The sequence below is a fragment of the Castor canadensis genome, chromosome 11, assembly GCF_047511655.1.
Source record: "Castor canadensis chromosome 11, mCasCan1.hap1v2, whole genome shotgun sequence".
Lineage (NCBI taxonomy): Eukaryota > Metazoa > Chordata > Mammalia > Rodentia > Castoridae > Castor > Castor canadensis.
The window spans coordinates 36,745,715-36,768,721 of NC_133396.1; the positions used below are offsets into that span (position 1 = coordinate 36,745,715).

General features: G+C 39.1%; 1 protein-coding gene across 2 annotated transcripts in view; it reads left to right on the top strand.

Annotated features, from left to right (window-relative positions):
• The first annotated feature begins 6,631 nt into the window (after window positions 1-6,631).
• The window catches only part of Taf15 (TATA-box binding protein associated factor 15), a 31,454-nt gene continuing 15,078 nt past the window's right edge, over window positions 6,632-23,007 (top strand). The window contains exons 1-7 of one of the 2 annotated variants that reach the window (XM_074046264.1): window positions 6,632-6,783; window positions 13,516-13,555; window positions 15,497-15,548; window positions 15,637-15,721; window positions 15,805-15,907; window positions 18,316-18,509; window positions 20,287-20,308. In XM_074046264.1, the coding sequence (XP_073902365.1) occupies window positions 6,777-6,783; window positions 13,516-13,555; window positions 15,497-15,548; window positions 15,637-15,721; window positions 15,805-15,907; window positions 18,316-18,509; window positions 20,287-20,308 (503 nt within the window). In that variant the 5' untranslated portion in view covers window positions 6,632-6,776. Of the gene's footprint in view, window positions 6,784-13,515; window positions 13,556-15,496; window positions 15,549-15,636; window positions 15,722-15,804; window positions 15,908-18,315; window positions 18,510-20,286; window positions 20,408-23,007 lie in introns of both variants that reach the window. The other variant, XM_020174821.2, reaches the window with a different exon arrangement.

Consider the following 23,007-nt stretch of genomic DNA (forward strand, 5'->3'; position numbering starts at 1 on the left):
CCCCTTGAATCAGGCAGGATGTGTGAACCTGGAAAAGGAACATCAAGGCCTCAGTTTCTCTCTTGATAACAGGAGTAACAATCAACTTCGTCTCTGCCCTTTCTTCCTCCTCAGGAAATGTGCAGAACACAAAGCAGATTTTATCAGAAGGAATTCTGGGCTCTGAAGAAGGCACTCATGGAAGGACCAACCTTAAGAAACCACAAGAATAGGATACTATGAGGAATAAGGAGGACAGAACATGAACTTGAGAGAGGAAGGCTTTCCCCAGTGCTGTGAGGACTTCATCTGGGGCAATGTGGATTCATTACTGACTGTAGCCTCCGCAGTTTTAGCTGTGATGCAATTCCAGAAGTCCCAACTTTCCAGCGACCACCTCTGCCTTTGGAAGAGAGATGTCCTCTCTACAGCACAGAGATGTGGTCTTAACAGTCTGCATCATGTTCACAAGCGCACCTGCCTACCTGCCTTTCTGAACAGACACACACACATGTGTGCTCATATGGGTCTGGCAAAAGCAAGAAATTTGGAGCAAGACAGATCTGGCTTTTCATCTTGAGTTTTTATACTCTGTGTGATCTTTGCAACTTTTTTTTTGGGTAAGATTGCGGTTTGAACTTGGGGCTTTGTACTTGGAAAGCAGGTATTCTACTGCTTGAATCATATCTCTGGTTATTTTGGAGATGGGGGGGTCTCATGAATTATTTGCCTAGGCTGGCTTTGAACCATCATCCTCCTGATGTCAGCCTCCGAAGTAGCTAGGCTTATAGGTGTGAGCCACCGGCACCCAGCAACTTTTGCAGTTTAACTAACCTCTCTGAGTTTCTGCCACTTTCAAATGGGATGAAGAGAATTCTTGTCTTTTTCTAGTACCCTTTTTCTATGGGGAGAAAGCTAATTGGTGACTTCAATTTTGTAAAGTGTTGGCTTTTGAGTGTACAGATATAGGGGGACACTCATGAATCTATGCACAGTTTCATATCTGAGCATACTCATATTCAGACAGTATACTCCAGAGCAACTGCAGAAGCACTTTCTCACTAGGCAGTGCTCTCCAGCTCAGAGCAGCCCTGTTTTCCCTAACCCTCATCATGGCTTAGCAAAGTGTCAGCCTCTTCTGGTTTGTTTTTTACTCACAACCAGGACCCAGGGGACTTGCAAGGAGCATAATAAAAGCTGGGCCAATCTGGCACAGTGCCCCATTTCCCGTCCACATAGAAGCTGTCTGCCCGCCAGGCATCTGGCCTAGAAGGCTGGGCTGGAACCTGCTCAGCATCTGCTGCTCTGCTTAAGAGACCTGCTAACAGGAAAGTGTCTGGTTCCTTTCCACCCCAAACAGGAAGCGCCTGCCACAGTTGGAGGACAGGATGGGGCAGACTGGTCTTTTATAAGAAACCTCCTGCTACAGCACATGGCCCTGGGAGGCTTGCTCTCGAAGAAGACCAGAGGAACTGGACTCCAGGGACACCTCCCTGGGGAGTGTGGAAGGTGGTGACAATGGCTACACTCTGCCTGTGGCACTTGGCACAGAGCAGCTATCATTATTTCAACAAACACTCACAGAATACTCCTGCTTCACAGAAGACAAAGGAAAACTCTAGATAAGATTTGAAGCTTGAGTTGTTTACAGACAACCTAGAAAGACAAGTTGTGATTTTGTTGTTGTTTTTATTTATTTGTTCATTAAATTTACAATTTTCCCCTTCCTTTTTTCTTTTTCTTTTTGCAGTACTGGGGCTTGAACTCAGGTCCTACACCTTGAGCCACTCCACCAGTCCTTTTTTGTGATGGGTATTTTCGAGATCGGGTCTCATGAACTATTTGCCCAGGCTGACTTTGAACTGTGATCCTCCTGATCTCTGCCTCTTAAGTTGCTAGGACTGATGAGCCACCAGTGCCCAGCTCCCCTCCCTTTTTAAAAATGCCTACTGTTTCAGGCACTGTGCTAGGTACTAGAGTTTCAGAGAGGAATTATGCCACCCAACCAGAGAACAAATTGGCAAAATACGAAAACCTTGAATTTTGTGGTCTGTGAGTTCCACAGGATTTCTTTGTGGTCTCGGTTTTACTGTGGTCTGAGCAATAATTTCTCCCTGCTTCCCCTCTTGCCTTCTATAATCTACAGTAACTCAGAACAGGAGCCAGAGAAATCCTGTATAACAGGTCAGGCCTCTGCTCAAGTGGCTCCCTCTGATGGCTTCCCCTCACCCTGTAGATATTCAAGTCTTTGCATATCTGCCATCAGTGGTGAAAGGACTGGGGAGCTAAGCAGGTGGTCAAGGCAATTCCCTTATTAGTGAAGCTGGGGGCATGGTTCAAGTGGTAGAGTGATTGCTAGGCAAGCCCTGAGTTCAAACCCCAGTACTGCCAAACAAAACAAAACATGACTATACCTACCAGCCATAAGGTGGGGGGATAAGCAGAAGAGGTGGCTTCTGGAGGCCAGGAACCAGGGTCACTTGTAAAACTAGAGCTCTGGACACCCCTAAGCTGTAGTCTTCTTCTGTGGCTGGGACAGAACACTTACCTCCACCTCCTTCTTGTCTTCCTTCCTTCTTTTCTTTTTCTTTTCATGGCTGGGGATTGAACCCGGGGTCTAACCCATGCTGGGAAAGTGCTCTACCACTGAGCCATACTCCCAGCCCTGTCTGAGAGGGTTTCTGAACTGAAATAACACAACCTGCAGGGAACAGTTCCTCAAGTGCAGATGTGAGGAATGGATCAGGGGCAAACAGGTGCAAAGCTAAGACCTTTCCAGAAACATTCTGCTAGAGCTGATGTGTAAAATGGTACATTTCCCTCAAGATGCATCCTGGGGCCAGTCAGTGGATGGCGAGGGAGCAGGATATTGCAGAATAAAGGGGTGAAGATGAAAGCTTGTTGCAGGGGAATCATCTATGAAGCCAAAGCCTAGAAGGTGGGAAGGCAGAAGAGTTGGTCTATGGTAGAGAAGAACCCTTGGAAAGAAGCCCCAGAACAGTGCAGACCTGGGAGGAGTTTCATTTGGGAGAGCAGGGACACTCTGAGCAGATCAAAGGCCTGGTAGAAGCTCTACTTCTGTGCATGACTTGCTGGATCAACTTGCTAAAGAATTCCACATTTCTCAGCTTTAGGGTTCTCATCTACAAAATGGAGAAAACAGCAATATTGATTTCACAAGTCTGTTCAGAAGATTAAAAGAGATAATGGACATACAAAACTAAATGTCACTCCTTTGATTAACTTCCTCAGAAGTTTCCCATTGTTTTAAATTTAATGTCCAAACTCTTCTGAAAGGCACACAAGGCTTGAAGTCCAGGTTGGCCTAGAACTCACTATGTAGCCCAGGCTGTCATCAAACTTGCAATCCTCCTGCCTCAGCCTCCTGAGTGCTGGAATTACAGGTATGTACCACCATGCCCGCCCTGTCTACTTCTTTCACTCTATTTGTTACCACTTCACATATCCCTGTAACTCCACAGACCAGGCATATAAAACTACTTACAATTCCCCCAAACTGCTCTCTCCTAGTATTGTGAAAGGGTTCCAGGCTCGTTTTTGCCTGGCGTTTGCTGTTTCTAGTATACCCGATGGTAAATTCCTATTCTTCTTTCAAAGATCAGTTCAGGAAGCACCTTCCTTGGTACCCCCACCTTCTCCACTACTTTTTTTTGTGGTATTGGGATTTGAACTCAGAGCCACTCTACCAGCCCTTTTTTGTGATGGATTTTTTTTGAGATAGGGTCTTGCAAGCTATTTTGCCTGGGCTGATTTTGAACTGTCATCCTCTTGATCTCTGCCTCCTGAGTAGCTAGGATTACAGGTGTGAGGCAACAGTGCCTGGCTACACCAGTTGACCTTGACCAGCTGCCGTCAATTTTACTTTCTCTGTTACCCTCCCATAGTCTCTGTTGCCAATCACTGCCTACCTCCACCACTCTGGTAAGTGTCATCTGGGCCATTCAGCTTGCCAGCCTTACTTTTGTTCTGCTGTCAGGGAAGCAAGTTTCCTCCCTGCCTTATTCTTTTTGTGTTACCAGTCCAAAAAAGCTGGGTGAGATTACCCAAGAGAGTATTGGGACCTGAAGTAATTACATCATGTAGGCAGCAAGGAGGGTATCTCCCAATTGCTCACAGAGTTGAGCAACCTACTTATACAGCCAGAAGGGCTGGGACAAGGGTATCTGCACCAATCACAGCTGTCCCCTCATGTTTGTATCAATCTTGGTGCAGTCCATTATGCAAATAAAGGATTGTGTTTGCACCATTAACAGGTCTTTTCTTTGGCCAAAGTCTAGTACAGGCTACTTACTGGGGCAGTATTTTCTGCAGCTGCAGTAGTGTTTTGGGTGTTGGCACAAAAAGGCAGTCCAGCTGCCTGGCTGGCAATCCTTTGCTCAAAGTAGCCAAGGGCCTGGAGAAGGGTCTAGCATCTGTCAATTAGGGAGTAAAACCTCTCCAACTTCCAACATCTCAGCATATTTAAAGGGGGGGGGACCTTTCAAAAGGGTGCTTATAAACTGGGCACCAATGGCTCACACCTATAATCCTAGCTATTTAGGAGGCTGACATTGGGAGGATCTTGGTTCAAGGCTGGCCTGGGAAAATAGTTCAAGAGACCTCATCTCTTTAACAATAATTAACAGTGTTCTAACAGTGCTTAACTTCTGTTCCAGTGTCTCAGAGAGAGGAGGATCCTTACCATCTCTTTCAGTGGTACAAATAATGAATCAAAATCAACAATGAGCAACAGACTCTGTATTTCCTACTTTAAAATTTTTTCATGTTTAAAATTTTTTTCTACACTGTATGTAAGTATGGAATTATCACAACAAAACCCTCTCATATAATTAATATATTCTAATTAAAAAAAAAAACTAAGGCAGGCACCTGTGACTCATGCCTACTTGGGAGGCTGAGATCAGGGTCGCTGTTTGAGGTCAGCCCAGGCAAATAGTTCGAGAGACTCCATCTCCAAAATAACCAGAGCAAATGGACTTGAGGTGAGATTCAAGCAGTAGACTGCCAGCTTTGTGAACATGAAACCCTGAGTTCAAACCTTAGTCCTACCCCCCGCCGCCCCCCCAAAAAATTGAACCTAAAAGAGTCCCTTCCTCCCTGAAAGTCCAATGCTTGTCTCTCTGGATTGACTTCCTCAATATACATACTAAACAGTTAAATGGCTTTCAGTCACAAAAGAATTTTTATTCCTTTAGCCTTGCTTGTTTGGACCTGTCTGGAGGATTCTGTGAACCTCTCCGTCTAGAGTTGAAGATATATGAGGACCTCATGCTTTTTTTCTTACCTGAAAGCATTAATTCTGAATTTACCCCCTACTTTCATCCCAGCCTTCTCTAGTTCCCTTTCACAATGAATGACACCTCTGTTTGGCCACCTGTGTATGTAGGAAACCCAGAAGTCATTCTAGACTCCTCTCTGTGTGCTAGTTCCCCCCACCCAAACAGATCCCCAGCTCTTGTCTACCCCAAAGTACCCCACAGCTACTACTTGAGTCCGTGGCACTAAGATCTTTCATTAGGATTACTGAACTGGCCAACTAAGCTTTTCGGCACCTCTCATCTTCATGCATTATTTACTCTGCAGCTTGAAAACACAAATCCCATCTTACCTTTCCTTAAAGTCCTCTGGTGAGTGGTCCCCATTGCCTTCAAGATAAACTTCAAATTTAAATGTACTTGACAAGGCCTCAGCTTTAGTAGCCTCCTACTCTTCTGGCGTGGTCTTCTGACACTTCCCTGGAGAGTGTACTCCAAACACTGAATCACTTGTTTGACAACTAGTCTGGACGCATCTTTTGCTCACATTTCCAACAAGGTCAACTTCTGCTCGTCATCTAGGGTTTGGCTGAGATGTCACACGCTCTGGGAAAATGTCCTTGCTCTCCTACTTCCGGTACAGCATTATGGCTAAACCTACAATGATGTAGGTTTACCAACCAGACTTCAAATTTCACCTCGGCCCTTTCCTGACTGAGGGCAAGTGAATTCCGCTTTATTTACAACATGGGGAAAATATTTCGTCAGTCTGTTGTGAGAATTAAATGAGATGATGTAAGGTGCCGACAATTAAAGAGCTAGCTGTTGTTACAGTACTGAGAACTAGAGCTTGACACCTGCCCGGCCTCCTTCTCCAGGTCAGGTTTGTGATTTAGTTTTAATGCACACTATTGTTCCGCTCTCCCCTTGTCTTCTACTCCACAAGTCGGAAGGTGATCGAATACCAAAGTTCATCCAGACTTTCGAGTCCGCGTGCTGCTCGGACCCCGAACGCCCCCAGATGCCTTAAGCTCTGCTTAAATAACCAAGGGAACTAGAACATACCATTATAAATGTTAGTTGAAGAAAGGGCTTTTTAAGCCAGATAGTTTGTGATTATGAATACTTCCTCTTTCGCTTCCTATCCTCGAATTCTATCAGACCCAATAACGTGAGAAATAGTATTGTAAATGGGACGGAACGTGTTGACCCAGATTTCTCCCCCATCCTGACAATAGCTTTGGTACTTTCTCTTCTCAATTCCCTCTCAATAATGGTACCGTTCGCGGAGGGGAGAACAGAGAGGTTCTCAGGAGTCCGAGGTTAATACTGGCCAAGAACCACCCCTATTGTCGTGGCGCTGTGGTATCGTCCACTGTCCGCTGATTGGCTACTGAGGCCCCGCAGTCGGCCTCAGCCCGCCGCGCCGCGGTCAGAAGAGCTCCGGCCGCTGCGGCGCCTGGCTCTCTTTTTTCCTTGTTCTCCGCGGGCTGTGGGGGCTCCGCGCCGCGGCCGTTAGTCATGTCGGGTAGGTGATTTCTTCAGCAAGCAGCGGCAGCGGCGAGAAGGGGCCTGGCGGGGTTGGGCCATCTTCCCGCCCACCGGAGCGCCGCGAGGGAAAGCCTCCGGCCTGAGGGAGGCTTGGGTGGGGGGGCGGTCGCGGCGCCGCCATGTTGGACTGGAGGCACGCACGCTCCCAACGCTCTCTGGCTGCAAATCACGGCGGGAGGTTTCGGAGCCCCGTCTTTAGATCCTGTTCTTGGTCCCCGAGGAGACTTCCAGCTCCTGGAGGAGGGTGTGTGTGAGTCGGGAGGCGGAGGCTGTCCACGCCATCATGGGGGCTGGGGGAGCCGAGAGAACTGGGGCTTCTGCTTCCCTGCCCCGCCTCACCTCTGGTTCCTCAGTTTCCCCATCCGCGAAGTGGAGCTGGGCCTTCCCTACTCACCCATTCCTCAGGTGTGGGCCTTGACTCTCTGGGAGCCCTTTTAAACGACGTCTTACACGAGATTGTACTTAATCACCCTCTGTCTTCAGTAATCCCCCCAGATTCGAGTTGGGGGTGTTTTTGCATATCGTTTAGCTTCCTTCTTCACCCTCTCCAGTTATTAGTCCACTCCTAAAAGTGAGCTGTTACGGATAAGCTCCTACAGGTATTTGTAGCATTCCTCTTAAAACATACAGACCAAAGGAAAAACAGTTCCTTCGAAGTAGTTAAATTGGTAGAGGCCACCCTTTGTTTGGAAGAGAACAAGACATTGGTCCCTGCAGGACAGGCAGAATAAAACCAGAATAAAAAGTCTGGGACATGCTGGTCTTGATGTAGCAGTTCCAGCTGATCACACAGGGTCCTCTCTTGTTGGACCACGTCTCAGGGTGCGAAGACCCAGGTATCCACTTGCTAGAAAAACCATCGTGACAGTTAGATGCCACTTTTCTGGTGAGAAAAACATTTTCCGAAGCCATATGGTTGGGGCAAAACATACCTCTTCTGGTAGAGTCTTGCATTTTTATTAAGGGCCATCTTAGTAATATTTAAAAAAGAAACCCAATCCTTCAGAAGGACGGAAATTGTGACCAAGAGAAAGAAAGCAGCAACTGGAAGAGTAAGAAAATTTAGCAAGAAAAATTGGAGAGAATGATATACTTTTCCTTAGATTAGCATTGAAGTATAGACAGAATGACCCCTTTTTTTTTTTTTTTTGGGAGAGGGTCCATCTTTGTGATGGAGAAGGGTATAAGATGCATCGAATTTACCTTTCGATTTCTTTTTAACACTCAGTCAAACAAGGAGTCATTTCTTATTCTAAAGTAGACATTTGTCGGTCTTTTGCCAGGTACATTATTTGGTATGAACTCTACTAAAGTTCTAAAGAAATACACAGAAGTACTTTCTCATGAGGGTGTGTAATTTGCCCAAGGCTTCAAACAATAAAATTCTACCTTAACTAAGTTTATCAAGTTTCAGTGAAAACAGTACTCATTAACAGCTTTGTCTTGACTTTTTTTTTGAGAGTCTTACTGTGTAACAGACTGGCCTCTTAAGTCTCCATCCTCCTGCTTCACACATGACACCACTCCCCCATCTTAATTTTCATTGTGATTGCTGATATAAAGCAATGGCTTATTTTTCTAGGACTGAGTAGTTTCAGTGTAAAATTAAAATTTAGAGGTTTGACATTTGTAAAATTCAGGCTTTTCTGAAATGCGTTAAGGAGGAGCTACTTAATACTGATTTTCAAATTACCAAAAAACCAGATATTTAACACCTTGTAATTTTTTGATGTGCAGATTGGCTTTAAGGTGTGCAAATGACTAGTTAACATATGTTTATTTCTAAATACTTAAAGCTGGAATCTTTGCATTTTGTAATATGTATGAAATAATATATTTTACTTTATATAAAAGCAATGCTTTTGATTTGTTGTTTCGATATTTAATAAACTTTAAATAGATTAAAGTCTCCCTAAGCAACTAATACCATTAGTAACTTACATCCTTTAAGTATTCTAGACTACACTTGCAAATTAAATCATACCAGATTGTCTCAACTACTCCAAATGCCTGACAGGGCAGACTTAAAAGTCTAATAAAATATAAACACTTGGGTTTGGGGTATAGCTCAGTGGTAGAGTTCTTGCCTATCATGCTTAAGGCCCTGGGTTTGATTCCCCAGTAGCAGAGTTTTATATATATAATTTTTTTTTTGTAATCAATAAGTGTCAAAATAGTAAATAGTAAGTCGAGTCCAGCATTCAAATACTGTTTGCAAAGGTGAATTATCTGACCTTTTGAATTAAAATCATAGGCATAATATTAATTACAAATAAAACGTACAAAATCAAGATACTTCTCATTCTGGCAATATGGTAGACCAAGATATATTGAAAATGATGCCTACAAACAAAAAATGCAGACACTTGGGAAGAGAAAGGGCAAGCCCCCATTGCCAAAAATAAAGAAGCCAGTGTTGTAGGTATGGCAGCTTTCCTAGAAAGGATGATATAGGTTTCATTTTTTATTGTCTAAGTAACTGTTAGGTTTCATTTTTTGTTGTCTATAAGGACAGGGGATGAAACCTTGAGAACTGTTAGAGCCAGGTAATAAGAACTAAAACCCTTACATAAGTCCTGGGCTTACAGATAATGGATTTGAAGGACTATGTCTTTAGGATACAGGAATGAACTAGAAAAAGACCTTCCAGCATAAGCAATAATGAGGAAGCTTAGAAACTCAGTGAAAAATCATTAATGAGTATTGGTAACCTGGGTCCCTTGCTTTACATGATTTGGGCATTTAGGCTTCACAAAACCTTAAAACAACATAAAATGTTTCCTGGGCTGATAGCATCCTTGCATCCTTGATGCTTCTGGTAAAAACCAATGAAAGACCTTTTCCAGAGAAATTTCACAACTTAGATCACAGGAATCTCAGAAAAAGCAAGCCTTACAAAAGATTAATTCACAGTAAAAAAAAAAATTTCACAACATTAGGAGACAGTTTTCCAAAATGAGAGATAAATGACAAACAGGAATAGAGCCCAATAGAAAATCTCTTATATGTTGAAGGCTACCAAAAACTTAAAAGAATGAATCAGCCTTAAGACCAGGGTGTTATGAAAAAAGATCACAGATCTGAAAAGGAACCAGGTGTAGTTTCCAGAATTAGAAAAAGTGGGTAAGTTGGATAGCAGACATAGCAGAAGAAATATTTATAGCTAAGATTGATGGGATCTGTCTTCCAGGTAGATAGATGTGGAAGATAGAGATGATCTAAGAATTCAATTTAGAAGGATAAAGAGATGAAAATGGAAGATACTGGGTATGGTGGTACACACCTGCCAACCCAACATGCAGGAGGCTGAGGCAGGAAGGCCAGGTTGGGCTACATGGCTAGACCCTGTCTCCAAAAAAAAAAAGGTAGCATAGTCATGAGTAACCTAACAAATTGAATAAGGAGGGGAAAAAAAAAAAAAGGAGTAAAGAAAATCTTAAGGGCTGGCAGAGTGGCTCAAGAGGTAGAGTACCTGCCTAGCAAGTGTGAGTTCAAACTCTATTGCCACCAAAAAAAAAAAAAAAAAAATAGCAGGAAAGATGTCAAAAGAAAAACTATGGCAAGTAGAAAGTTACAATTTAAGATGGTAGGAATAAATAAAAATCTAACAGTAAAAATACCAGAAGACAGGTGTTCACATTCAGGAAAAAAGTAACCTAAGTGTATGCTGTTCAGAAATGATATACCCAAAACAACAAGGAATCTTGAAAGTAAGATGGAGGAAGATTAGCTAGGTAAATATCACCCTAAAGATAATTTTATAGTTGTAGTGGTCTTCATGTAATGTTAAAAGGAAATTCACCCGGTAGATATGTCTGTAGTTTTATGTGCCTATACAGTCTCAAAAGATAGAAAACTAAAAATAACAGTTAAAAGATGCTGATAAATCTGCAGTCCAATGGAAAGTTTTAAAAGCTTGCCTGTTTTGCTTTGTGTAGTGGTACACATCTGTAATCCTAGCACTCAGGAGGCTGAGGCAGGAAGACTGCAAGTTTGAGGCCAGCCAAGGCTACATAGTGTGACCCTGTTTTAAAAAAACAAAACCAAACCAAATGTGTCTCTGCAGTTAATAGAGCAAACAAAGTATGACCAAACAGTAAAATATGAATGCTACAAGTAGTGAACAGTCTTACAAAATTTGCTCAAAATTTAAGGAACTATAGAATTCATTTCAAGCACAGCGTGGATATGTACTAAGGGGCAAAAAGTCCTAGCAAATACCAAGAATGATGTTAAATAATTTCTGTCTTCTGTGGAATATTGTTTAAAAAGAGAGAAAACCCTATACAGTCTGGAAATTTAAAAGCACTTCTAAATAATTAAGTCTAGACATCAAGTAAGCTTGATGAGTGTAGTTTGAGATGCCTCAACATTTGTAAGCACTTTCTCCACTGAGTATAAGACATCTGTACTTTATCACTTACTTATACTAAGGGTCATATTTACTAATTAGTGCACATATTGGTATATCCTGGAGTTAAAAAATCAACTGAAGATTTTTCAGAAGATTGGAAGAAGTGACTTAAGGTTAAGAACCAAAATACTTAGAGATTTGAGATAGGGTCATGTGAGGTAAGTGTGTATACTTTATAGTTTTGCCTGAACTGAATACTGTGGAGTATTAGACTCCTGTTACTCTGAGAACCCATATCCATATCCATGTCTTGTGGTTTAGCCTGAAGCTTCATGAATTTCCAAGATGTCTCTGGGTTTTACTCATAAACCACCCCCTCATCCCTTTTGATTTATGAAGCTGATTTCCTTTGCTTTTTTTTTTTAAACATTGAAGTTAAACCCCAATGTAAATTGAATGAAAAAAGTAATTGAATTTTATTTGATTTTGGGTGGGTTTCAGAACTGTTGAAGAACAGAAATTATGTTTAATGAGATTGAATGACACTGATCTTAATTTGAGACATCCATTTTGCAATTGTAAGAATATTTCATATAAAATTGATCTTCATCACAAATTCATCTTATTAATTTGACTGAGTAGAAGCCTAAAAGATAAATACAGCCTACGTTTTTTGATACAGCTGATACTTAGAACCATTGAGAAAAGTTTGTAGTTCAATTTTTTTTGACTTGTTAATTCAGATTTTCCTTGGTAGTTTTCATTTCTAAAAAAGAGGCTAGAAGCAGTTATTGCTGACTTGATACACTACCAGTTGGCTGATTACTTGGTAAAACTATAGTTCAGCAACTAACTGAGCAGCTTTTAGGAAGTCTTAGGAAACCCTTTTTTGGTACTGATAGCCATAGGAGTCCAATACAGAAATGTAAGTAAATATAATTCTGGAAATTTGTCTTATCAGAGTGCATGCTTTTCCCCCCTTTTTGGACCTGATTAGTTTTAACAGGTACATTTTTATATACAAAGATATATGTATGTAGCTTGGGGTTGGTGGGGGCAGTGCTGGGCATTGAATCCAGGGCCTTCTGCTAAACAAGCATTTCACTGCTTGAGCTCCTCCTCCAGTCCTTTTTTTTTTGTTGTTGTTATTGGTTTCAGTTTTTTTTTAATCTTATTTTTTGGAGGTATTTCAGTTTGATCTTAGGGCCTTGTGCTTTCTAAGCAGGTACTCTACCTCTTGAGCCATACTTCCAGCCCTTTAAGCTTTTGTTATTTTGGGGGTAGGATCTCATGTTTATGCTTGGGGCCTGGACCACAATCCTGCTGTTTACATTTCAAGCCTAGGTGAGAGGACAGGCAAATACCACTGTGCCCTGCTTTTTATTGGTTGAGATGGAGGAAGGGCTCAAACTTTTTTCCCCAGGCTAACGTTAAACTTCAGTCCTGATTTTGGCCTCTTGAGTGACTAGGATTATAGGTGTGAGACACTGGGCCCAGTTTAATTTTGTTTTGTTTTGTTTTGTTTTTTGAGGCAGGGTCCCACCACTACTTTTGCTCCGGCTGGCCTCAAACTCAAGATCTTTCTTTCCTGTCTCCTTATTAGCTGGGATTACAGTCATGCCCCATTATGTGTGACTTTGGTTTCTTTTTTTTTAAGAATGGATTTCGGGCTGGGGATATGGCTCAGTGGTTAAGTGTTTGCCTGGCATGCATGAGGCCCTGGGTTCGATTCCCAGTACTGGAAAAAAAAAAAAGAATGGATTTCACTGATCATTTCACAGTTGTTCATTTGGTTCTTGTGAGCATCAGCACACACTTGTAGGGCAGTGATTCATTACTTTTTAATTTTTTTTGGCATGTGGAAGTTCTAGGGTTTGAATTCAGAGCCTTGCACTTGTTTATGTAGGTGCCACTTGAGCCATGCCCCTAGCCTTTTTTTGGTTTTAAGTTATTTTTCAGGTATGGTCTTGGGTTTTGCCTGGGGCCCTGCTTCTTTCCTGTGCTTCCCTTGTAGCTAGAATTGCAGGCATGAACCACCACACTTAGCTTCTTTTTGAGATGGGATCTTGCTAACTTTTTGCCCAGATTGGCCTGGAATCAAGTTGCCTCTCGAGTAGTTGGGATTACAGACATGAGGCACCTTGCCTGGCCTATATCAGTTATTTTTTTTTAAAGTTACTGTAAAAAGCAAATATTGTCTATATAGATTTCTCCCTGAACAATACTTAACTTCTAGTTTTCCTTTTTGCAGTTTTCGACATCTTCTTGCCATATATTGTCTGTATGAGCTAAAGTCAGTCTTAGGAGATAGCATGATTGTGAAATAAGATTTAAAATTCTTTTTATGTGTTTTAGATTCTGGAAGTTACGGTCAGTCTGGGGGTGAGCAGCAAAGGTAAAGTATACACATACTTTAATAATACCATGAAAGGGTGGAACTGAGAAAAAGATGAATTTAGTTACGAATTTGGTTAGGCTTCTCTCTTGAGACTTGGTATTTGGATGTCTTAAGATAACTAAGTATTAGTTTGTTACAAGAGTTGGCCTAAGTAAGTAGGTGCTTTTAAACATTTCTTATTTTAAAATCGTAGATATAGATGCCTCCTGGAAATTAAGGCAAATCTAAGTATTATAAAGATTATGTTTTCTTTAGGAAATTTCTCAGAACAAATAATAATTAAGAGTATATAAGCAGTTGAACTATAGGAGCTTCTTAGGGAAAGCATTTAATTATTTGATAGTATAACGTTAATGTGTTTTAGAGTAGATTTTCTTAAAGCACTGTAGTAGAAATGTTCACAATAAAAAAAGTTCTTTTTCATGTGAGTGTGTCCATGCAGTAGGCTTCTCTTGCTTGCTATATGTATAGCTTTTAACTTATAAATGATTTGGAGCCCAGTGAGAGATATTCAAGAGTAGATGTCAACTACCTCTGTCATCAAGTTTCAACCTTCCTGAAAACAAATGATTTGATTTTATTCTTATAAGATAGTGCTGTGGTAGGGGGAAAGGTAGGAGAATGGTTGAGAAGGTGAATTCATGTATGATATATTTGATACATTGTAAGAACGTTTGTAAATGCCACAGTGTACCCCCATCCATCACAACAATAAAGTGCCAACTTCCTAGCAGGCATCTGGAAAATGTTTATTCAGTGAAATGTATTTTTAAAAGTTAAGGAAGCCAGGCCTGGTGGTACATACCTGTAATCCCAGCACTTGGGAGGCTAAGGCAGGAGGATCAAAAGTTTGAGACCAACCTGGGTTACGTAGTAAGTTCCAGGCCAGCCTGGGTTATCTAGTATGTTCCAAGACAGCCTGGACTACATAGCAAGACCCTATTTAAAAAAAAAAAAAAAAAAAAAAAGGAATTCTCTTACCATTTGATACTCTAAAATAACGAAAATATTTTTTTTTTGTTGTGTGTGAATGTTTATTTTTATTTGCATAGTGTTTTAGGGAGTTTGTTTCTGACTTGCTAGAGATTAATTACATGCTGTAAAATTAAAGAACATTCAAATCCTAGAAAGGTACATTTATTTACTCAGCCAATAAACAAATATTTATTGATCTATGTGCCTGTCTCATAACACTGAAGATACAGTTTCATTGTGTGGTAATACTCTAATTACGAAGGTGTTTAAACTGGACTTTTAGTGCCACAATGTCTTTTCTAGGAAGCTGAAGCTAAAGCTAATGGTGGGAAGAAGTTAATCTCTCTAAGTGTAGCTAAATTAATTAAAGTGTTAAAAAGTTACAATTTTTCTGCTTCAGATATTTATTGTGGGTCTTGCCATGTCGTTTTTGGAAATAACACAGTCTTATTTGTTGTTGTAAATATCTGCTTCAGATATTTATTGTGGGTCTTGCCATGTAGTTTTTGGAAATAACACAGTCTTATTTGTTGTGAAAAAACACTGTTTAGAGTGTGATTTAAATATGTGAAAAATATGAACCTCTGTTTTATACTGAAGATGAAATAAAAATTTGCCTATAGAATGAGACTGTCAGTGCCTGCCTTTTTCTTTCCATTTTATTAAAGCACATTTTGCCTGTGAATTTGTACTCTGATGAAGTATTGTTTCGTGGTAAATTTTCAAATCAAAACTTTGGGAATTTGGCATTCCAGAGATCTGGGAGTGGCTTCATTTATGTCTTTAAAAATAGTTTTTGGTCATCACATTTCAATTTAGATTCTAAGATATAGGCAGATTGATAATTTCTCAAAAAAATTTGTACTTGAGTTAAAAGTTGAAAATGAAGGCAGCGTTCTTCATTTAAGCTTTTAAAGTTTCTTTAAGCACATTTCTTTTAAGCATTATATTTTTCTTTTACAGTTATTCTTCTTATGGAAATCAAGGCAACCAAGGCTATGGACAAGCACCACAAGTAGGTTGAAAAATAAATTGTCTTCTTTATAAGTGGTTATTTTTATCCTAAGGAGATGCTGAAACTTCATTGTTTACCTGAATTTCAGAGCTATTCTGGCTATGGGCAAGCGACTGATTCTTCATATGGACAAAACTATGGCGGTTACTCCAGTTATGGACAAAACCAATCAGGTTGGACCAGTTTGTTAAATTTTCTATTTTAGTGATGCAGAAATCAGAGCCTTTGCTAAAAAGTATACCTATCTCATCTTTAGGTTATTCACAATCCTACAGTGGTTATGAGAATCAAAAGCAGAGCTCATATGGCCAGCAGTCATATAACAACCAGGGACAACAAAACACAGAATCATCAGGAGGGTAAGGAAACAGAGTACTGAGATTGTGTTGGGCATCGGAAATAGATTTTACTGATGAAATCCTAGCTTTAAACTTCTCACTGCTTTTACTTACTTACTTTTAATTTTTATTTTTACTTTTTTTTTTTTTTTTTTGAGGTGCTGGTAATTGAACAAAGGGCCTTGCTCATGCTAGGCAAAACATTCTACTACTGAGCTAAATACCCAGCCATTCCATTTTATTTTTTAGCTATTTAAATGTGTTACCTTTTCAGGAACAATACTGATTAAAGTGCTAAAACCTAATCCACATGTATCAGATAAATGGGAAAGTTTTGCTAATGTAATAGGTAAATATTTGCCAGTTGGTTTGTAAGTTTTATAAACCTTTTTAAAAATTCTATTTTGAAGAGCTTGCACTCACTAATTAATAATAGCAACTTTTTTGGGTTTTTTTTTGGTATTGGGGTTTGAACTTAGAGCCTCAAGCTTGCTAAGCAAGTGCTCTACCTAATACTCGAGCCATGCCCTCAGTCCTCATTCCCTAATGTAATTGATCTGTAGATACCACAGGTAGTGTGACTAGTTTTCCCCATTTTGCAGAGGTAAAGAAAAGATTATATAGCCTCTTAAGTTATATAGCTAAAAAACGAGTCAGAAACTGAGGTCTCTAGTGGTTTCTGTCTGTAGTGAAGGAAATTATTCTAAGTGAAATTCAACTAAATAAAAACATTGGGGAAAGATTTGTGAAGTCAAATTATCAGCCTTATAGATAAGAGTGCTTTGAGAAGTACAAGGTTAGGCTGTGAGTGTAGGCAGTAATATCTAGAAGTCATAATATGTTAGGGACAATAACTCTTCAAGCCCTCTTGATTAGTTTTAGTTTAAAATTTTTTTTGAACTCAGGGCATACACCTTGAGCCACTCCACTGGCCCTTTTTTGTGATGGGTTTTTTTTGAGATAGGGTCTTGTGAACTGTTTGCTTGAGCTGGCTTTGAACCATAATCCTCCTGATTTCTGCTTCTGAGTAGCTAGAATTACAGGTGTGAGGCACCTGGTAGTTTTTAGTTTTAAACTTAAGGAGAATTTTTTTTTTTTTTTTTGATGTTGTACTGGGGGTACATTGTGACATTTATAAAAGTTCTTATAATAAATCATAGTTCACTTCACCCTCTCTGTCATTCAAGAAGAATCTTCTTATAAAAAATATGTTTGCAAGCATGGCAAAGAGAAATGTTAGGTTTGCTTTAACAACCATCTTAAAGGGCTAGGATTTAGACCATTTTTTGTGGTGCTTTGGTTAAGGAGTTGGGAAACATAATGATCTTTATTAGATAGTTCTAATCCTCTAATTAAGAATTAGATGTGATCTTTAAATTATGAGACTCCTTTTCTCTCTCTTTTTTTTTTGGAGACAGTGTGTTATGTAGCCCAGGCTGGCCTCAAACTCACTTCTCCCTCAACTTCTCAAATTCTGGGATTATAGGCTTACCCCACCACACCTAACTAAATATACTTCCAGGAGATGCTATTGTTAGGCTGGTTGTGATGGCATATGTCTGTAACCCCGGCTTCTTGAAATAGGTTGGGAGGGTTGTGGTTTGAGGTCAGTCTGGGCAAAAAGTTAATGAGACTCCCATCTCAACAAAGAAGCCAGGTGTAGTGGTATACTTCTGTAATCCTGGTTAAGTAGCAGAATCGTAGTCTGAGGCCAACCTGGGCAAAAAGCCTGAAACCCTATGTGAAAAATAACTAAAAGTGAAAAAAGGCTGGGGTGTTGCTCATCTGGTGGAACCACCTGCCTAGCAAGTATGAAGTCCTTAGTTAAAAAAAAACCAAAAAACAAAGATGCTGTTGTTAAAATGAAGTGACATAGAGCCTTTCAGTGTAACTTGTAAAAGGACTGATCACGTAAGGCTTGACTTTTGTTTCTTTTTGCAATACTGGGAATTAAACCCAGGGCTTCAAGCATGATAAGCAAGTGTTTTAACAACTGAGCTACATCCTCAGCCCCACTTATGGCACATTGGTTAAAGACTCAGACTTTGTATCATCTTTAACTTTTTTTTTAATTCAAAAAAAACAGTAAAAATTAGTCATTTCTTACTTTCCTACAGTTTTCAAAGATGTTCCTGTATTTTTCATTGTATGGCACCTCCTGAGTTTGGTTTCTGTTTTTCTTTCTTTTTTTCTGGTGTCACCTCTTCAGCGATAGTGAATTTGTCTTTGAAGGACATTCCATCGGTGATAAGGAGATGTAGATAAAAGAACCAAATAATTACCATGAGAATTTTAAATTATTATTATTAGATAGTATTAAATATAATTGAAGTCTTAAACTGATCAAGTCTTTTATATCAGTCTCCATCAACTTGCACTGTAGTAACCATAATCCTATGAAGTCTCTCATGATGTTGATTTCTGTTTAGCCAAGGTGGAAGAGCACCTTCATATGGCCAATCAGACTATAATCCACAAGATTCATATGGCCAGCAGTCAGCCTATAATCAACATCAAGGCTCATACGATGAGCAGTCAGATTATCAGCAGCAGCATGATTCCTATAATCAAAACCAGCAGTCCTGCCATTCACAGAGGGAAAACTACAGCCACCACACACAAGGTAAGACATACTGGTCTTTAGTTTGCTTTTTCTCTTCATAGAATTATTTGTATATCTGTTGACTTTGGATTAAAAGCTCCACACAGGATTTCACTTACTTATAAAAATTTGCTGTTTTTTAATTAGAATATATTCATTATCCTAATAAACAATGGGGGGATATTTATAGTGGCAATTCCAATTAGACTTACATTATATGTCCCATCGTCTCTCCCCCTCAACACCCTACCTGCTCCACTTAAAGCAATTGCAAGAGGTTTTTTAGTTCTGTTTCATATAGGTATATGAAGTCCATCTACCATATATCATCGCTGTAATCTCCTTCCTTCACCCTCCTTCCCATTAGTACCCTCTCCCCCCACACATACTCAGTATACCTATTTTACAGTCCTGTTTATTTATAAAAATTTGAAGTGATCTTCAACATGTTTTCTTTCATGGTCATGAAAACCGTTACTAGATTTCTCTTGCTTCTTGGAGACTCCCAAATGGTCACATGAATTTTTGGTAGCTGATTACATAAATTTCTTGGGTTAATTCTGAACTTTTATTGTTTATCATGTTGCTGTTGCCATGATGGTGTTCGTGGTATACATGATTTAGAGAAATTACCCTATACTGTCCTTATCTAACCTCATGTAAAAAAGTTCAGTCATTATTTCCTCTTATTGTTCCATAGCATTTTGTATGTATCACTGATACTTACGATTCTGCTAACACCATGAAAATCAATGATTTAAGGACAAAAGACCTGTTTATAGTCATTTTTGTGGGCTGGTGGAGTGACGCAAGTGGTAAGAGTACCTGCCTACCAAACATGAGGCCCTGAGTTCAAGCCCTAGTACCACCAAAATAAAATAATTTGTACTCAAATTAATTATTATACTTTCAGTGCCTAGATAAGACTTAGTTCATCGTGAGTGTTCAATGAACGTTTGTTGCAAATATATATATATATATATTTTTTTTTTTGGAGCAGTACTGGGAATTGATCCCAGAGCCTTGCACGTACTAGGCAAGTACTCTACTACAGATCTATATCATACCTAGCCCTGTTGAATAATTGAGTGAATGTATAAAACTGGAAGCTCATTCACTGAATATCTTCTGAGTTTGAAAATAAAGTTATACTTTATGTGTGCTCAGTTTACATTTAAACAATTTTGAGATGAAGAAAGTAATAATTTTCATGGTTAGGGTTGTGCTGTTATCTAAGTTATTAAGGTTTTTACATGTTAAGTTTGTTTTGTTTTTTGTATTGGTGATTAAACCTAGGGCAAGCACTCTACCACTGAGCTACATCTCCAGCCCTTTTTAATTTTATGTTTATTTTGAGACAGAGTGTTGCTAAATTGCCCAGGCTTGCCCAAGATTTGCAGTCTTGTCCCAGCCACCTAGTAGTTGGAATTACAGTCCAGTATCACTATACCTGGTAGCACAAGATTGTATATTAACTCAAACCTATTCATATCACTACTTTGCTATCTGATTTTCTAGTAGCATGGAATTTCACCCACATATTCTCACACATTTAATTCTATATGGTTTTTTGATGACATGCCTTTGAATTCTGTATAAATGTGCCTTTCCCAAAAGATATAATGTATGGCCAAAAGAGCACTTAACATTGTTATGTAGCTATATGTGGTAGTGTATGCTTGTAATCATAGTACTTGGGAGTCTGAGGCAGGAGGATCAAGAGTTGGAGGCCAGTTGAGCTATGTAGTAAGTTCTAGGCTAGCGTATTTATGTATGTAATATTTTCCCTTTTTTGTAGATGACCGTCGTGATGTGAGTAGGTATGGAGAAGATAATAGAGGATATGGCGGGTCACAGGGAGGAGGTAGAGGGCGTGGGGGATATGACAAGGATGGAAGAGGTCCTATGACAGGATCAAGGTAAGTATTTAGATATAGATGCCTATCTTCTCTATCCTCTATTTTTTGTTGTTGTTGTTCTTACTTTGCTGGTTTGATTCTGGCATTCAGTTAAGAGGCTTTTAAGATTATGTTACGTAGAAGATGGAAGAAATTAAAAATTTATTTTCAGTCCTCATATCTCTCATAAATTACCTTAGAATAGGCTTTGTTAACAATTATTTTATATGGTGTATATTGAACACCAAAAAAGTCCTCTACTGTGGTGATTAGGCCACTTGATTGTTTTTCCTACCAGAGCTAGACTATAGACTTCTTTAAAAGATCACTCTGGGAATTTAAAGTATTTTGTATATGTTAAAAAAAAAAAAAAAAGGTAAGTTAATTCTGTATTGGAAGGCAGAGGGGCTATTCCTCCATCTTGAATTCCCTTGGACGGGGAAAGTCATAGACAATAGCAGAGTAGAAAGACGGGATTGACAAATACGAGAAAGTTTTAACGTAATTAAACTATTTTGTTCCCCTTCTTAAGTAGTAATTACTCAAATAGTGTAAGATCACATAACATTCTGTATTTTATCTAGATTGAACTGGTGTGAAAGTATGACTTTTTTAGTTTTTTTTTTCCTTGTTGCTGGTATTCTCAGGTATCATGTTTATTTACAACATAAGTTATGAAAGCTGGTTTTAAAATTATTTTTAAATATATCTGTAAAGCTAGCATTTTGGTCCTAAAAGTAAGAATGAAAAAGCAGTTGGCATCTGTCCTCAGGTGAGACTTGCATGTTGCAAATTTATTTATAAAATGTACAGCCTTAAAGATAATTTATGTTCATTAGAAATTGAAATTGCCAGTAGTCTGTTATTAAAGCTTAATATGTCAGCAATTCATTCTTGCTCTTTAGGGGGCCAACTATTGTCTCATGAGGTGACTTGAGAAATAAAACCAGTACATACAGACTTCTTTAAATGAGCCAGTATTTGTTTTCATTCACTGTCTGGAATATAACTATTTTTAGAGTATGGTTCTTTAATACTATGGAAACACCATTTTAAACCTATCTGAAAATTTTCGTAAAAGTGTTTTGATTGGTAGCCAGTTTACCAAGGTAAAACAAAGATTGTATGTCTCTTTTTTTTGTTTTTTTTTTGTCTTTTTCTTTTTTGGTGCTGGGATCGAACCCAGGGCCTCATGCATGCTAGGCAAGTGCTGTACCATCGAGCTACATCCCAGCCCGATTGTATGTCTCTTCATTATCAAAGAGAAAAGTCTGCCATTAGTGTGGATATAAAAGAACAATGTAAAGTGATGTGATATTTTTTACCTAATAGCCTCCCTCCTACCTCTAACAGAATCCCCAAATAAGGTGTCCAACAGGTATATTTAATTTTCTGGTTGAAGTGATTTAGATAGGCTGCCTTGGAATGTTGTACATTTTCCATTACATCATATGTTTAGGTTTTTTTAATAAGGAAGTTATAATTATAACCTAATAGATTGTCTAGTAAATTATGACAGTGTCTGCCTGAGAATGGTGGAACCAACCTTTTAGGAGGAAGAAGGTAGGGAACAGGTAGGAAAGTCTTTATGTTTTCATCTGTGATCAAGAACTCATCTTACAACCAGAGGGTTGAAAGGACCTTGAATGATTCTCCTGATAAAGAAGGGAAGGAATACTTTAGCCATCCTGGAGTTTCAATTTTTACGCATCTTAACTTCTGTGACAATATAATTCATTATAATTTGTGGCCTAGGTACAGACTCATGAACTTAGTTTTTTGTTTTCAAACCTTTCTATTTACCCTTAGAAACTGCTCTATATAAAATCTCTTGCAGAAACCTGGTGAATAATGGGTTAAAATAAGGTTGATCTGGTTTAAGTGGGGATAAGATTAGGGGTTGGAGGGGTTTGCAGTCTTGCCTCCCTCCCCTCCCCCCAATAAATAGGATGTTCATAAAAGGCCTGTTTCAGAAATCTGTGGATAATTGTTACTCTCTATTGAATTGACAGTCTTTTTATGTAAAAGGCCAGATAGTAAACATTTTAGGCTTTTTCAGTTGCTAGTCTTCAGCCTTGCCTGTGGAGTACCAAAGCAACCATAATATGTAAATGGATAAACATGGTTCTCTTCCAGTAAACTTCATTTATGGGTATTGAAATTACAACTTCATATAATTTTTGTGTCATAGCATCTTGTTTAAGATGTTTTATTCAGTTTATTCAGGTAAAGACAAATATAAATATCTAGTTTCAAGATAGTTTTTCATAGTTGGTTTTGCACTCAAATGCCAAAAATACATTTTTCATTAATCTTCATCAACTTTCCCATTTGTGTTTCTAATCATCTTACTTAATAGAGGTTAAAAATACTATTTTGGGGACTGCTTAAAGACTAGTTGGATTTAATATTTAAAGAAATAGGGGTATAGTTTGATGGTGGGGACTGAATGTGTGGTAAAGGATAGAATGTTGTTTAGGTTTAAATTCCGTGATTGCTTAGCTGGAGGAAGAATTCAGATCTAAAGGAAGTCATCAGCTTCAGGTGTGAAGATTATAGAAATTATAGGAAATAAAATCTTTTTCTTTGAAAAAGCCCTTAGAGCAAAGAAGATTGAATTT